Source organism: Plecotus auritus (assembly GCF_963455305.1).
Source record: "Plecotus auritus genome assembly, chromosome: 12".
Taxonomy (NCBI): domain Eukaryota; kingdom Metazoa; phylum Chordata; class Mammalia; order Chiroptera; family Vespertilionidae; genus Plecotus; species Plecotus auritus.
Window position 1 is genome coordinate 29,043,612 of NC_137778.1, and position 15,848 is coordinate 29,059,459.

The window sequence follows — 15,848 nt, forward strand, 5'->3', positions numbered from 1 at the left end:
CAACACAACAGCCCTCTGTGTGAATGAAAAATTAACGCCTGTTTTGTCAGATGGACCAAGTTTTTTGGTGTGCCAATGTTAGTAATGAGTTTATGTGTACCGTGAGATGGAAAAGGTTGAAAATTGCTTAACTAGAACATCTGGTCTTTGAGACTTGATCCACTGTTTTCAAAAGCCCAAGTCAGCTATTCTTTGGGGGAAATTTGCTTTTTCTGTTCTTGAGCAGTAAACTCTCAAGTCCTGATTTGGTGGGTACCCATTTCCTGTTAATTCTTACATTTGGCCGAATTAGTTTATCACAAGCAGCGGACAACCCTGAGTAGTTATTTTTCTTATCGCATCCTTCTCTTTTTCTTTCTGAAATACGTTTTGATTGATTTTAGAAACATCTATGAGAACCATCAATGGGCTGCCTCCTGCATGCCCCCTACTGGGGATCGAGCCCACAACCCAACAACTTCCTTTTTTTTTTTTTTTTAAATATATTTTATTGATTTTTTACAGAGAGAGGAAGGGAGAGGGATAGAGAGTTACAAACATTGATGAGAGAGAAATATCAATCAGCTGCCTCCTGCATGCCCCCCACTGAGGATGTGCCTGCAACCAAGGTACATGCCCTTGACCGGAATCGAACCTGGGACCTTTCAGTCCACAGGCCAGTGCTCTATCCACTGAGCCAAACCGATCAGGGCCCAACTTCCTTTTTGACTTGTGTAAATAATTATTTTAACACATTTGTATGTGCATATTTGGAGTATGATACTCTACCCCAGGGCCTTTGGTGGAGAGTTGCAGGAACTGGGTTAGAGGACCCGGCGGGCCGAAGGGGCGGGCCTGTCCTACGTCACGGCGCCGTCCCTCTCGCCGGTGGCGCCATCTTCCCGACTGCGGGAGGGGTGACGGGTCAGTGCTGGAGCGTCGCTGACCGAGGAGTGAGCTCACCTATCGTGGTCCTCGCCTTCTGAAAGGTACGAGCGGCTGGGTTCCTGGTGGGGGACCTGACGGCGGCGGGGTGCCTCTGGGGGAGGGGACAGAACGGGGAGGCGGCGGAGCGAGGACCCCGGTGGCCTAAGCGGTTCTGTGCCTCTGGTCCCCAAACCTCCTCCTCCCTACTGTGCGGATCTCCAGTCTGAAGAAAAAGTCTAAATTCCTTTGTGTCTTTTTCTTTTGGAAAACCCGTTTTGTGTCATGGGACTGCATCGTCCTGGTGGGAAGGTGGGGATGGAGGGGGGGTTCCTAGGCCCCAGAGCACTCAGCAGGGAGTGGGGTGAGGGCCCGAGGACGTGTGGAAGCCGGGCACTGGCCAGGGAACCGTCGTCCCAGGTCGCCATCCTGGGTGCAGTGTTTTCCTCTTTCAGCCCTGGCTGCTTGGCTCGGTGTCAGAGCGGCGGCCGAGGACTGAAGGGTCCCGGTTCGATTCCAGTCAAGGGCAACGGATGGACGTGTCTCTCATATCGAAGTTTCCGTCCCCCTCGCTTCCACTCTCTCTAAAAGTCAATGGAAAAAATATCCTGGGCCGAGGATACATATATATTTCCCTACTTCTTTGTCTGTAGGTGCCTTTTTCGTGGGGCAGCCCGGGAGTCTCCGGGAAGACAATGGATCCTGGAACGCGCCCAGCGGGTGGCTGCTGTGGCAGCCCCGCCGGGCTCTCCCGGGAGTACAAGCTCGTGATGCTGGGTGCTGGTGGTGTGGGCAAGAGTGGTAGGTGGCATGTCCCTTCCATTTTAGAACTAAGGATGGACATTTCTTAAAACAAATGGCCTCCCTCGAACCAAATGGGAAACTGGCTGTCATGCAGTTGATACTTGAGTTCTTTCTGTGGGTCAGTCACCTTTGTGTGAGTTTTAACTTTCGTTTCTTGTTTTGAAGCCATGACCATGCAGTTCATCAGCCACCGATTCCCAGAAGATCATGACCCCACCATCGGTAAGTCAGATGATCACGTAGGTGTCTAAATAACCCGTAAAAAGGTCTTGGTGTCAATTTTTAGAACAGTTTTTAACTACATTTTGAGCCTCTTTTGGTGTCTAATTCAGGTTTATTTCATAAGAGTATCAGAGCAGTGGGTAAGCAAATGAATTTTTCTTTTCCTCACTTAACTCTGTTTGGATATAAGCCATTGTTAGGCTGTCTTTTATTGGACATTAATGGGACACTTTCTTTGTCACATTTTTATGGTTATACTGTATTGCTAGATTAAAGGAAAAGTTTAAAGGCCACTTAGCAGAAACCTTTTGCTGTCAGTTCTCTAAGGGTCTGACTGGAGACTGACTCTCTAACTATGAGTCAGCTGGTTTGAACTTCCACAAAAGGAAGCAGAAAAACAAGTAGAGCCACCCTGCTGAACTCTTACAGTCCAGCTATCCAGTGCCTGGACGTCCACTCACAAGCTCGCCATTTACTTCCTTGTAGCTCAAGTTCACTATACAGTAAGGTCTGCCTTCATGTCTTTGGTAATCCTTAATGCTCTATTGTTGGCAAAATGCTATTAGAATAAAAGGTAACTTTATTTTACCTTTAAAAAAATTGCCTTTCTCTACAAAGACTAAGAATATTACTGTTATTCATGAACCATAAGGAAACAGATTTGATCTAAGGGTTGTGTCTCGGGATAAAAGGGGTGAGGGTAGGGAGAGCACAGGTCTGCTATACTGCTAGTATTTTCAGGATGTGACACTTAGTCATGGACCTGGGTCTCTAGGAAGGATTTCGACTGAGTCAGGCCTCTGCTGCTCTGTTTTCCACAAAGCCAGCGAGTGTCTGTGCTAACCCAGCTTTGGATGTGGTCATTTCATATAGTAGGTACCTGTTGTGGATGAGGGAAATGGAAACAGTGCTTGCTTTTTTCATGTACTATATTAAAGTTAGAACATTGTTCAGAGATTCAAATTCTGGTGGAAATCCTAGGAATAAAACCAAGTTAGGGTTTAGGATAATTAGAATTCCAAAAAAAATGTCTCCCCATTGATTGTTCTTTTTTTCAATCAGAAACTTTCTTAACAATATTAACTGATTCACCAGTAAATACCATGTCACTTGAGTTCCTATTATGTCCCAGCAGTGTGGTAGGCCCTGGGAGTAGAGAGGTGAGCAAAAAGATATGGTGTCTGTTCCCAGTGAGTTTATAATTTAGTACATTTTGTTTTAAACTGTGGCTGCTAGTAACTAGTACACATATTAAATATGTGTGTGTGTACTCATATGCACGTGTAATTAAAATTCACGAAACTGTATTTACCTCACTATATGTGGTACAGTTTGGTATTTTCTCTTTTTTTAAGGTTTCTGCTTGTTTATTTTAATGCTGGTCCCAACTCATTAAATTCATTCACAATTCACTAATCCTAATGGATCATGTCCTGTAGTTTGAGAAACATTGATTTAGTCGGCTCTTTACTTTTGAGGAAGAATCAGAAGCAGGGGTTCAAGAAAAAATTTTGATAAGAAAATACATCAGGATGTAAGCAGCAGTTGTTTGGTGAACATATTAAGTATTTTTTTTCTCTCTTTTTAAATTTCCTGTATTTTCCAAGGTTACTGTAATAATATGCATAAAGAAATTTGCTTCGCCCTAGCCGGTTTGACTCATCGATGTTTTTAATTCTCTATCCCTCTCCCTTCCTCTCTATAAAAAAATCAATAAAATATATTTTTTAAAAATTATTTAAAAAAAGAAAGAAATTTGCTTCCATAAAGGAGAAATTAATGACACTGGATTATTTAGACTTTTTTCTCTTTTCTATAGTATTAAAATGAGAAGGAACTATAATATATGGCTTTTGAGTCAAGCCAGCCCTGGGTTTTAATTCTGGCTATGTCTAATTAATGTATAATGTAGGGAGATTTAATTTTTAGAGTTTAACTTTTTAAATCTGTAAAATGGAGATAATAATACCTAATTGGATTATTATAGAATGAGTTAATGTATATAAATTACTTAATGTAATGCCTGCATTTAGTAAGTGGTAAAGTTACTTTTTTGGCCTAATATTTTTTTAAAAAATGATCTCAGAATCTCTTTTAACTTAGAATTATAAGTTATAAGATCTCTTAGGTGAGATCTTATAAATCTAAGCTATGAATAAACTTACATCACTGCTTAAGTGAAAAAATAAATTTATTTGAAGACCCACTTTACGAATCTCAATAGATTTAGCATACTGCCAGAGAAAATGTGGACTTACAGAACTTATGTAATCTGCTTTTCCATAAGATGGATTTTAAAGCAGGGTTGCATATTCCTGTGTCTATGGGGTCACAGTACACCTTTCTTCCTTTCTGTAGAAGATGCTTATAAAATCCGGATCCGTATTGATGATGAGCCTGCCAATCTGGATATTTTGGATACGGCTGGACAGGTATCTAATCCCAGAATGTTATAAATAAGACATTTTCACTCTAGTAAAGGAGGGGGGAAGGCTTATGCAGAGAATATCACCAGTTCATGTCTTTTAATTTTTCATGCACTCTGACTCAGGATAGCAGGTAATTGATATATCGCTTCCTTAATCTGAAATAAATAGATAATATATATGTACTTCTAGGTTGCATCACTACATTAATGACCCTTGTTTCCCTCTAGGCAGAGTTTACAGCCATGCGAGATCAGTATATGAGGGCAGGAGAAGGGTTTATCATCTGTTACTCTATCACCGATCGTCGAAGTTTTCATGAAGTGCGGGAATTTAAACAGCTTATTTATCGAGTTCGACGTACTGATGATACACCTGTGGTTCTTGTAGGAAACAAGTCTGATCTAAAGCAGCTAAGACAGGTGAGGATAGAGTTGAAAATGCCATCTGTAACCTAATGTGATTAGTCATTTTTGTTTTTCTGTTTATAGATTCCTCTGTCTGAAAGTAAAAATTAAAAATTAGCTTCTGCCTAACCTGAAACTTTCCTGGTATATACTAATTTGCTATCAATTGGGATCAAAATCTGGATTTCAGGAATCAGTTTACAGGACAAAATCCAAAGGATAGTAATCAGATGGCATAGAATATGTAGTAAATGAAGGATCGTGGAATGTTCAATTCCTAAAACTTCAGAAATGTTGCAACTGGAGAAACTGAAATTAGACTTGAAGATATACTTCCTGATAGTGAGGATTATGAGCCCTGGAAGGAGAGAATAAGAGAAATTGTAGGGGATTTTAGAATAAGCCATACCTTTCAAGTTAGCAATGATGTTTAACATGTTGCTATTCAATGTAGAGTTTCTGAAGGTGTAGTGAAACGGGCACACTCATGGCTACTACTGGAAACAATGAATGGTACAAATTGTTGGAAGTAGTTTGACTTTGAAAAATTTATTCAGAGATTTATATGTAAAATGTTTATTGCCAGGCTCTTTATGGTAGCAAAAAATTAGAAAAAGCCTAAATAACAAAAAGTAGGAGAAATTATGGTATATCCATAATTGAATAACCAATTTTGGGTTCCTTACAGTTTTCAGTATTGTAGTTTAAATATGCATTTTTTTGTCTCGTGTTTTACTTTCTTAAAATGAAAAGTATGAAGAAAATGCAGATTGCACTTTTGATATCTATAACTGTTCCCTGTTGCAAAGAGTTATCTTTAAAATAGAGTAGACATAAATTCACCTAACTTGAAGGCAGAAGGAATCAGAACTCATGTAATTTAGCCTCCCAACATTACAAAAATCACTGCACTCTGCTTGAATACCTCCAGAGTTGAGGAGCTCTCTTCCTGTTTAGGTATCTCCTTCATTTGGGGTAGTTGTAATTGTTTTCCACTTGTACCACTACAAATTTTCTCTGTTTACATTTTTAAAGGTCACTAAAGAAGAAGGATTGGCTTTGGCCCGAGAATTCAGCTGTCCCTTCTTTGAGACATCTGCTGCATACCGCTACTACATTGACGATGTTTTCCATGCCCTTGTCCGGGAGATACGTAGGAAAGAAAAGGAGGCAGTCCTGGCCATGGAGAAAAAATCTAAACCCAAAAACAGTGTATGGAAGAGGCTAAAATCACCATTCCGGAAGAAGAAAGATTCAGTAACTTGAAGTTGTAAAGTGTTTATGTGTGAACTGCAGTGCTTAATCAAAGCAGTCCAGTAACCTGCATTAGTGAGCATGGTGCTTGCTCTTTCTCCTGTTATGACCGTTATTTTTAAAGTAACTGATGAAGGGGACATGCCTACTAGGAGTTTTCAATGATGTGGTATTTAATATATTGTCTCTTAGCTAATTCTGATTTATTAACCCAGTGGAGCACTTTCTGCTTTTAAATTGTCACATTAGAATTTGATCTACCATAGTTTTGGGTTCTGTTGCTGATTAATTAATTAATGTAAATTGCTTATATCCAGGGGAATATGTATACCAAGTGTGTTTGACTAACCTCATAAGAGGAATTTTTTGCCATGCACTACTCCACATTATCTTTTCAGTTTCCTGGGACTGTCCCAGAGAAGGACCTCTGTCTTTTCTATTCACTGTGCTTCCTGGAAACAACAAAAATCATATAGGGAAACCAGTGCTAAAGAGATAGGTGTTGAAGTTCAGCAAATAGCTGTGGAACTGACTTGACTCCTGTTGCAGATTGTGGAGTGATGAGATTTGGGGAAGTAGGCCATATATTTACAGGAACTTGGCTAGAAAAACAGTTGGGTCAGAACAGTGTTCCTAGTATGCACCTGGCTTTTCTAAGAAATGTACTAGGATGGTTGAGAACAAACAAGCATATAAAATGCAATGAAGGGTTCTATGAGGTTATTTTACTCTTTCTTTCAGGGTTCAGACTTTTCTTTACCTTCAAAGGTAAACACTTAGGGAACCATTACTGGATTCCAAACTCATTTAATTTAAATCCTTAGTTAGGATAGCCATTGCCTTGTAGAGGTTTATTTTCCCCCAGAGATGCACTTACCAATACATTTACATTAATTGTTCCCTAGTGCTTTCCTTTAGCATCCCTGTGCTCTATTTTTTTTTTCTTGTGGCACGTTTATTTATCTTAAAAGCTGTATTTTGTGTTACTGTTTTCCTGAAACACACAGTGTGGTAGACATGGCTACATATAGTGTCTTTAGAGATAAAAGAATAGCATAGGAAAAATGGTTTACTCGGTTCTCATTTGTTAGCATTTGCTGAACATCCAGGGCCTAGAGAGCAGTGACCAAGGGCATTTTATTTTGAATGTCAGCCTTGTTTTATGTGTGAAATGGTAGTATTCCTGAGTACCTGGACCAGATTGTAAGTGCACCGAGGAGATCTGTGGTCAAGATCAATGGTCTTCAAACTTTTTTGTTGTTGTTTTGTTACTTAGATTCCACATATGAGTGCGATCGTGTGATACGTGTCTTTCTCTGACTGACTTATTTCACTTAGCATGATACTCTCCAAGTCCCTCCATGCTATCTCAAAGGGTAAGAGATTCTTTTTATTGCTGCATAGTATTCCATGGTATAAATGTACCACAGCTTTTTTATCCTCTCATCTACTGATGGGCACTTGGGCTGTTTCCAGATCTTAGCTATTTATAAATTGGGCTGTTTCCAGATCTTAGCTATTGTAAATTGAACATAGGGGTGCATACATTCTTTCTGATTGGTGCTTTGGGTTTCTTAGGATATATTCCTAGAAGAGTGATCACTGTGTTAAATGGCAATTTCATATTTAATTTTTTGAGGAAACTCCATACTGTTTTTCATAATGGTTACACCAGTCTGCATTCCCACCAGCAGTGTATGAGGGTTCCCTTTTCTCCACATCCTCGCCAGCACTTGTCATTTGTTGATATGATGATAGCCATTCTGATAGGCGTGAAATGGTACCTCATTGTCGTTTTGATTTGCATCTCTCAGATGAGTAGTGACTTATATGTTCTCCCATACAGTGGGCTCTCTTTTCGTTTTGTTGATGGTTTCTCTTGCTGTGCAGAAGCTTTTTATTTTTCTGTAGTCCCATTTGTTTATTTTCTCCTTAGTTTCCTTTGCCTTAGGAGATGCATCTATAAACCTATTGCCACGAGAGACGTCTGAGATTTTGTTGCCTGTGTTTTCTTCTAGGATTTTTATGGTTTCACAACTTGCATTTAAGTCCTTTACCCATTTTGAGCTTATTCTTGTGTATGGTGTAAGTTGGTGGTCTACTTTCATTTTTTTGCATGTATCTGTCTAATTTTCCCAACACCATTTATTGAAGAGACTGTCTTGTCTCTACTGTATGCTCTTGCCTTTTTTGTCAAATATTAATTGAATATAATGGCTTGGGTCAATTTCTGGGGTCTCTGTTCTATTCCATTGATCTATATGCCTGTTCTTGTGCTATTACCAGGCTGTTTTGATTATAGTAGCTTTGTAGTATATAACTTGAAATCTGCTATTGTGATTCCTCCAACTTTATTTTTCTTCCTCAAAATTGCTGCAGCTATTTGGGGTCTTTTTTTTAAATTATTGTTTAAAGTATTTTGGGGTCTTTTTTGATTCCATATAAATTTTTGGAGTATTTGTTCTAGCTCTGTGAAATATGCCATTGGTATTTTAATAGGGATTGCATTGAATCTGTAGATTGCCTTGGGTATTCCCTGTGCTCTTTAGAAGAGCTAGGCCTGGCAAAATGTTGTTAGGCCCTTTGTCAGACTGACTGCATTTTCCATAGAGAAGAGACCTCAGGAGTTTGAATAAAATTGTGTATGTGCCTCCTTGACACTGACAATCACTAGACTTGGTGCTCTGAGAAAGCCTGTCGTATTTATGTTTAACGAGCCAGTCTTGAAGCTTTAAAATTCCCATACGTTGAGTTTCTTATTGAAGATTTCTTTACAAGGACTTTGCAAAGTTCACCTCACAGTTTCTGAGCCTTGACAAAGCTTAGCTTAAGAGAATACCACTTTGATAATTTATTGTCCTGGGAAGAAACAGCTTTAAATATTGGTGGAATTCTCTCTTAGAATCAGGATTGTTTTGATATCTGAACTGGTTATGTGTGAAGATTAAGTCAAATGCTAAGAGTAATGTGGCATATGTTGAACATTATATATCACTGAAGCAGTGTTCTTGTCCACTTCAAACTCTAAGAATAGGACTTTGTGTGTAGTGCCTCTTAAAAAGCACATAGCTCAACTTACTGTGTCCTTCTTATTTATAGGCAGAAGGACAGGGTTGTATTTTTCCTTATAATCAATGCTGTATGTTCCAAGTTTAAAGAAAAATAATAGTTGTAAATTTTCTAGCCGAGTAGTGGTTCTTTTTGAAACTCCTGGAAATGTTTTTGCTACCAAATAAGTTATGTTTTATGGTACTCAAGCCATTCACAAGGAAAAGACCCAGAATTCAAATTATGCAGGACAGTCTTACAAGAACCATAGACTGGTTCATGGAGAGGCATGAAGGTAGAAAATAAATGCAGTACAATTCTGTTTTAACAGTATTTCACCATATTTAAACTAGCCTAGAGCCTTTTCAGTTTAATGCCTTAGCTCTCATTACTAATGACTAGGGAAATGTTATGCGCATCAACCAAGAAGTTGACAGCTAGCTATATAATTATTTGGGATAGACAAGGTAGCAGAGAATATTGCCATAAAGAAAAATATGTAAAACAGGAGGGAATTTGAGTTGTATATAAGAAAAAGAACAAGTCAGTGTTTTTGAGACTATCATTGCCAGGGCTTTCCCACGCCTTTCTCCCCTCGCAGGCGTGCATCTCGTGAACCCTAACGGTCCCCAGGAGACTTGCAGCCAGAGGAGCCATGGGCAGCGGCAGCTCGTCCCGGGCTAACCCCAAACCTGTCTCCACGGCCCCTTTTCTCCGACTTTCCAGTAAGTCAGCAGCAGCTCCTTTCGGGCTCACTTCAGTCTCTGTGACTTTTACTTCCCACGAGCCAACAGCAGCCTTGCCTAGGCTTCTTCTACCCTACGCCCTTCCTTGTTCACTGTCCCCAGCTTTAACAAATGTCCTCTCAAAATAAAAATCAAAGACGACTATCACTGTTACATATTTGATTGTTGGATTAATTATCCCATCAATTAGTATTGAGAATTCTCTTCATGGTGCTAGTTTGAGGGATATATATATATATAGTGCATGTAATTTATAAGCTCTAAGTAGTCAGCTTTATCCAATTTGAGGGCATTAAAATCAATTACTGCCTGGAACTTCGAAGAGAGAAAAATTCAGGGACAAGTTGAAAAGCACTGGAATTCGTGCCCTACTAGATTGGTAAGTTACAAAATTTAGAAGCTAGTGTCTAGAATTAACTGTATACTTCAGAAAGGGAAACATGTTTTAACTTCATGATATAGTAGCAAGAATTGGTCTGTGATGTTTGGGGAGGCGAAGGGAGAGATATTTTTCACTTACACTCTTGTATATGAAGACTGTTTGACACAATACAAAACTTGTAAACAACTTGTTGGGCTTTTACTTGACTTACCCATGTATGGGTAGAAATGTTTGGAATCATTGCAATGCGTCATTTTAAGAAAAGTTTAATGCCATGAGATTTTACATTCTGGAAAACTTAGATTACAATAAATTTTAGTGCTCACCATGCACAGAACACCTTGACAAAGTGCTAGGGAGCATGCCATGGAGTGCTCCTTCATTCACATTACCTCTTGGGTGGGGAGAAAGGAAACACATAGAAAATGATAGCTCCTTTGCCACCTGATCAAGGGTAAAGTTGTTTCAAGTATGTGTACTAAATATGAGAAAACAAGGAATAAATTTTTATGTGAAGGTCATTGCTTTTATCTTCACTTCTCTAAATGGGCATCAGTGATGGTAGAGAGGACTTAGTTTGGACTTAAAGGGATGTACTGAGATGGGTAATGAAGACATGGCATTCCATTTCCTACAGTAAGGTCTGCTGGGAAAGGCAATGGAATTAAAATCAGAGTGTGTGTGAACTTCCTCTGTGCACACCAAGCACTGTTTTAAGAGCTGTGAGGCTTCTCCCGCCACCAGCTCCATACAGCGCTTCGTGGCACCGACCCTAACTACCCACCAGCACCCCCAGCCAGGAACTTGGCCATCATGGAGATCAACACGAGCAAGAATCAGCAGGATGAGTGTAAAATGTGTATTGGAGACTTGAGCTGGGATACAAGCAAGAAGGGTCTGACTGAGTATTTGTCTCGATGTGGGGAAGTTGGAGATTGCACAATTAAAACAGATCCAGTCACTGAAGATGAAAGGGATTTGGATTTGTGCTTTTCAAAGATGCTGCTAGTGTGGATGAGGTTCTGGAATGGAAAGAACACAAACTGGATGGCAAATTGATAGATCCCAAAGGGCCAAAGCTTTAAAAGGGAAGCAGCTCCCAAAAAGGTTTTTGGGGTGGATTGAGCCCAGATACTTCTGAAGAACAAAGAATATTTTGGAGCCTTTGGAAAGGTTGAAAACACTGAACTTCTCCATGAATACAAAAACAAATGAAAGAAGAGGTTTTTTTTTGTTTGTTTGTGTTTTTTTTTTTAAAAATATATATTTTATTGATTTTTTACAGAGAGCAAGGGAGAAGGATAGAGTTAGAAACATCGATGAGAGAGAAACATCAATCAGCTGCCTCTTGCACACCTCCCACTGGAGATGTCCCCGCAACCAAGGTACATGCCCTTGACCGGAATCGAACCTGGGACCTTTCAGTCCGCAGGCTGACGCTCTATCCACTGAGCCATACCGGTTTCGGCGAAGAGGTTTTTTTTAATCACATATTCAGATGAGAACCAGTGAAGAAATTATTAGAAAGCACCTATCATCAATTTGGTTCTGGGAAGTATGAAATCAAAGTTGCCCAACCAAAAACGTATATAGGCAGCAATAATAACAAAAAGGAGGGAGAGATGCTGCAGCTGGTGGACCAGGTTGTACTAGGGGTCTTGGCTGAGACCAACAGAGCACTTGGGGCAAGGCCTCTGGAGCGGGTGGCAAGCACCGCAGCGATTACAGCCGCACTAGAGGAGGACATGGGAGGAAACTGCAGAAACTGCAGGAGGTTGTAAAGTAACCCATCTTGCAAGACAGCATTGAAGATTGGTCTGTTGCTCAAAGGTGATGATTTTGTAAAAGACTTCCTAGTGTACAAGACACAACTGTGTCCAACTGTACGCAGCCACCAATTCGTCGTCTTTGTTTTTACTTTGTCTTTTGCTCTCTGTGTTACGGTTCAATATGGATTTGTGTTTATACAAGTTTTATTTGTAGATTTCATGTTAAACCTCAAATAAATGCTTATGTGATTGTTTTTCTCTGTCAGGTACTAAAAAAAAGGAGCTTGAGGGATTCAAAGGATTCAACGTCCTTGCTTTTGAGCTTTGATAAAATTTGCATGTACAAAACAACTAGAGATCTATCTTAAAGTAGTATGTTATGTGCTCCAAACTGGGAATATTATAGGAATTCAGAGAATTTAGTAGATTATGTGCTTCAAAGTGAGAATGTTACAGGAATTCAGACAAGGAATTAGTATAGCTAGGGCAGATCTGAGTAGCTGACTCTTGAAGAGGCAAATTGAGAAGAGATTGACTTTAACTGGAATGCAATAATAAAGATAAGATCAAAAAGCTGTAACTTCTGACGTTTCCCCTCATTCCTAGTCTTTTTTTGTTTTTTGTTTTTGTTTTCGTGGGTTGTTTTTTTTGGTTTGTTTTTTTAATCCTCACCCGAGGATATTTTTCCATTGACTTTTAGGGAGAGTGGCAGAGAGAGGGAAAGACTGAGAGAAATATTGATTGGTTGCCTCTTGCACGAGCCCTGGCCAGGGCCCAGGCCAAGGAGGAACCTGCAAAGAGGTACGTGCCCTTGACCGGAATTGAACCCAGGACCCTTCAGTCCACAGACCAATGCTCTATCCACTGAGCCAAACTGCCCTGGGTGCCCTCATTCCTAGTCTTAAATTCTTTTTTTAAAAGAAATATCTTTTTTAAATATTTTTTACTGATTTCAGAGAAGAAGGGAGAGAGAGAGATAGAAACATCAATGATGAGAGAATCATTGATTGGCTGCCTCCTGCACGCCCCCTACTGGGGGGGATCGAGCCCACAACCCGGGCATGTGTCCTTGGGCAGAATCAAACCTGGGACCCTTTAGTCCACAGGCCAAAGCTCTATCCACTGAGCCAAACTGGCTAGGACAAATTCTTTTTTAATTTATTGAATTTTAAATTTATTTTTATTTTATTAAAAAATGTGTTTTTATTGAGTTTTAGAGCAACAGGAAGGGTCGAGGGATAGGAAGAGAGAGAAACATCCATTGGCTGCCTCCTGCATGGCCCCCACTGGGGATTGAGTCTGCAACCCAGGCATGTGCCCTGACTGAGAATCAAACATGAACTCTTGGCACATGGGTCATGCTCAACCACTAAACCACACTGGATGGGCTTTTTTTTTTTTTTTTTTTTTTTTTTTGAGAAAAAGGGAGAGAGAGAAATGTCTATTTTGTTGTTCCACTTATTCTTGCAGTCATTGGTTGTTTCTTGTATGTGTCCTGACCAGATATTGAACCATCAATTGAACTACCTGGCCAGGGCCTCAGTCCTAATCTTTATTGCTTATTTTCTCAGAAGAATTTTTTCTTATATAAGTTTAGTAAGTTCCTGACAAATGGTAGTGTTGCATCTTTTCCAAACTCAATCTTGAGAAGGGTGAGACAGAGTCTTTGTAAGTTTGACAAGCACTTGGCTTAAAAGTGTTTTATAGTCCAATACTGAAAATGTTGAATTTGCATAGTCCTGGATTGGCTCAGCTTCAAATTAAAATTTACTTTCAAATTATCTCACATTTTATCAGCACAGCTGGAACTGAAACTTACTTCCATACAGGAAATTAGTTCTCTGACTAAAGAAATTATTCAGCTCTAGCTGATTTGTCTCAGTGGCTAGAGCGTTGGCCTGCGGACTGAAGGGTTCTGGTTTCCATTCTGGTCAAGGGCACATGCCCAGGTTGCAGGCTCAACCCCCAATAGGAGACATGCAGGAGGCAGCCAATCAATGATTCTCTCTCATCATTGATGTTTCTATCTCTTCCTCTCCCTTCCTCTCTAAAATCAATAAAAATATATTAAAAAAAAAAAAAGTAAACTCATACCTTGTGATGAAGGAAACTACTGGATCGAACAAAGGACCGATAGATCTTCATGTTTGGAATATTCTGAAATTTCCAGTCAACTTTTAAATATGAGTTGGCCTTGATACAAAATTACTGAAAATTATTAGCCTTGTCTAATAGTCCTTGCTTAAAACAAAACAAAACAAAACAACCCCAGAATCCTTATTGAGCTGCTTTTGGTTCAGTGTGTACATTTCCAGTACACATGATCATATCAAGTCACCTAGTTTTTTTAACAAAAGCTGCTGGGGTGGGGACATGTGTCATTTCCTGCCCTTCCCAGAGCTGGTTATGGATAGAGTTTATTACAGTTTGCTCTGAACCAGGAGAAAGTCTTTATTTTTGTTTAATGTTTATTGTTGAGAGTATTACAAATGTCCCCCTCCCCCCCTTGCTTCCTCTACCCAGTTCCCACCCCACCCCTTCACTGCCCTACTGTCTGTCTCCATACCTAAGATCTTTGGTTAATCTCTTCCCACACCCCTCCTGCCTTCCCGCTGAGATTCGTCAGTGTTCCATGCTTCCATGCCTCTGATTCTATTTTATTCACCAGTTTATTTTGTTCATTAGACTCCTTTTTTTTTTAGTAATTTTTATTGATGTTTAGAGAGAGAGGAAGAGGGAAAGAGAAACATGGATGTGAAAGCCTAACATCTATTGGCTGCCTCCTGCATGCTCCCCACTGGGGATGGAGCTGAAATCTGGCCATGTGCCCTGACAAGGAACTGAACCAGCAACATTACAATTAACTGAGCCACATGGGCCAAAGCTGCTCATTTTTTAATTGGATTGTTGGCTTTTTTATGTGTCATTAGACTTCTTGTTTATTTTGATTTTCAGATTCAATTGTTGATAGATATATATTTGTTGCCATTTTATTGTTCATATTTTTTTTTATCTCAAAGAATACCTTTCAACATTTCATGTAATACTAGTTTGCTGGTGATGAATTCCTTTAGCTTTTTCTTGTTTGTGAAGCTCTTTATCTGAGCCTCAATTCTAAATGAGAGCTTTGCTGAGTAGAGTAATCTTACTATTCATTATTTTGAATATCATATTGGGCCCACAGAAAGAACCTGGGTCCCTGATAGTTTTAGTGACCCTTTGCCAGAGTTAGCTCTAAAGGCTGCCCCCCACCTTTGAACTTCCCTTTAGTTGAACTAATACATTTTCTTAATGCTTAAGCCAATTTGAATTGGGTTTCCTTTACTTGTAGCCAAAATCACCCTCAGTTCCAAGTTACTCTTACAATCATTTTGTTATATCATGTCCCTATTTTTAAAACGATTACGTAGGGGGAAATATTATATACATGCCATGGTTGCAATAATAAGATAGTTAAAACAAATTGGAAGGAGATGTGCCAAAATGATTAATGTTTGTCTGTAGATGGATACTTTTCCTATTTCTATGAACTTACTATTTTACATGTTTTCTATAATGATCCTGAGTGACATTATCAAGGGAAAAATGCACAGGAAATAAGATTGGAAAACAAAATGGTGTTTAGGTTTTGAAATCGATTGATTTTTCCCCTCTTACTTTTCAATTTTCTTGTATTTATTATATTAGTTTTGTAATTTGAAAATGTTTTTTCGTTTCTTCACTGAAACTTCAAAGAGCAGGGACTTTTTCTCCTGCTTCCTTTCTCTCTACTCCAAGCATGTACACAGGGAGGATCATTTAGAGAAAATATGAAAACTGAATCATTCCAGACTTTAAGGCAGGCTCAGAAATCCACACAGAGCACTTGCAGTAGTCATATCACCCCA

General features: G+C 39.4%; 1 protein-coding gene across 4 annotated transcripts; it reads left to right on the plus strand.

Annotated features, from left to right (window-relative positions):
- Positions 1-869: 869 nt before the first annotated feature.
- On the plus strand, positions 870-13,309 carry RIT1 (Ras like without CAAX 1). Of its 4 annotated transcripts, XR_013959443.1 has the most exons (8): positions 870-968; positions 1,557-1,704; positions 1,873-1,929; positions 4,288-4,361; positions 4,586-4,777; positions 5,798-6,019; positions 7,293-7,392; positions 9,666-13,309. XR_013959443.1 is itself a non-coding variant. In XM_080648361.1 (7 exons), exons 2-7 carry the CDS (start codon positions 1,599-1,601, stop codon positions 9,678-9,680), a joined length of 666 nt encoding a protein of 221 aa, XP_080504487.1. In that variant the 5' UTR covers positions 870-968; positions 1,557-1,598; the 3' UTR covers positions 9,681-13,309. The 4 variants fall into 4 exon arrangements, 3 of the variants coding, with proteins under 3 accessions (XP_080504487.1, XP_080504489.1, XP_080504488.1); XM_080648361.1 differs by lacking the exon at positions 7,293-7,392; XM_080648363.1 differs by lacking the exon at positions 7,293-7,392 and having other exon boundaries at positions 5,798-5,974; positions 9,666-13,308.
- Positions 13,310-15,848: the final 2,539 nt, after the last annotated feature.

Excerpts from the sequence above, each read along its gene's own strand:
- RIT1 (XM_080648361.1), top strand. The coding sequence starts at position 1,599 with ATGGATCCTGGAACGCGCCCAGCGGGTGGCTGCTGTGGCAGCCCCGCC. Across the intron at positions 1,705-1,872 it reads TGGTGGTGTGGGCAAGAGTG|CCATGACCATGCAGTTCATC; the intron begins GTAGGTGGCATG and ends CTTGTTTTGAAG. Across the intron at positions 4,778-5,797 it reads ATCTAAAGCAGCTAAGACAG|GTCACTAAAGAAGAAGGATT; the intron begins GTGAGGATAGAG and ends ACATTTTTAAAG.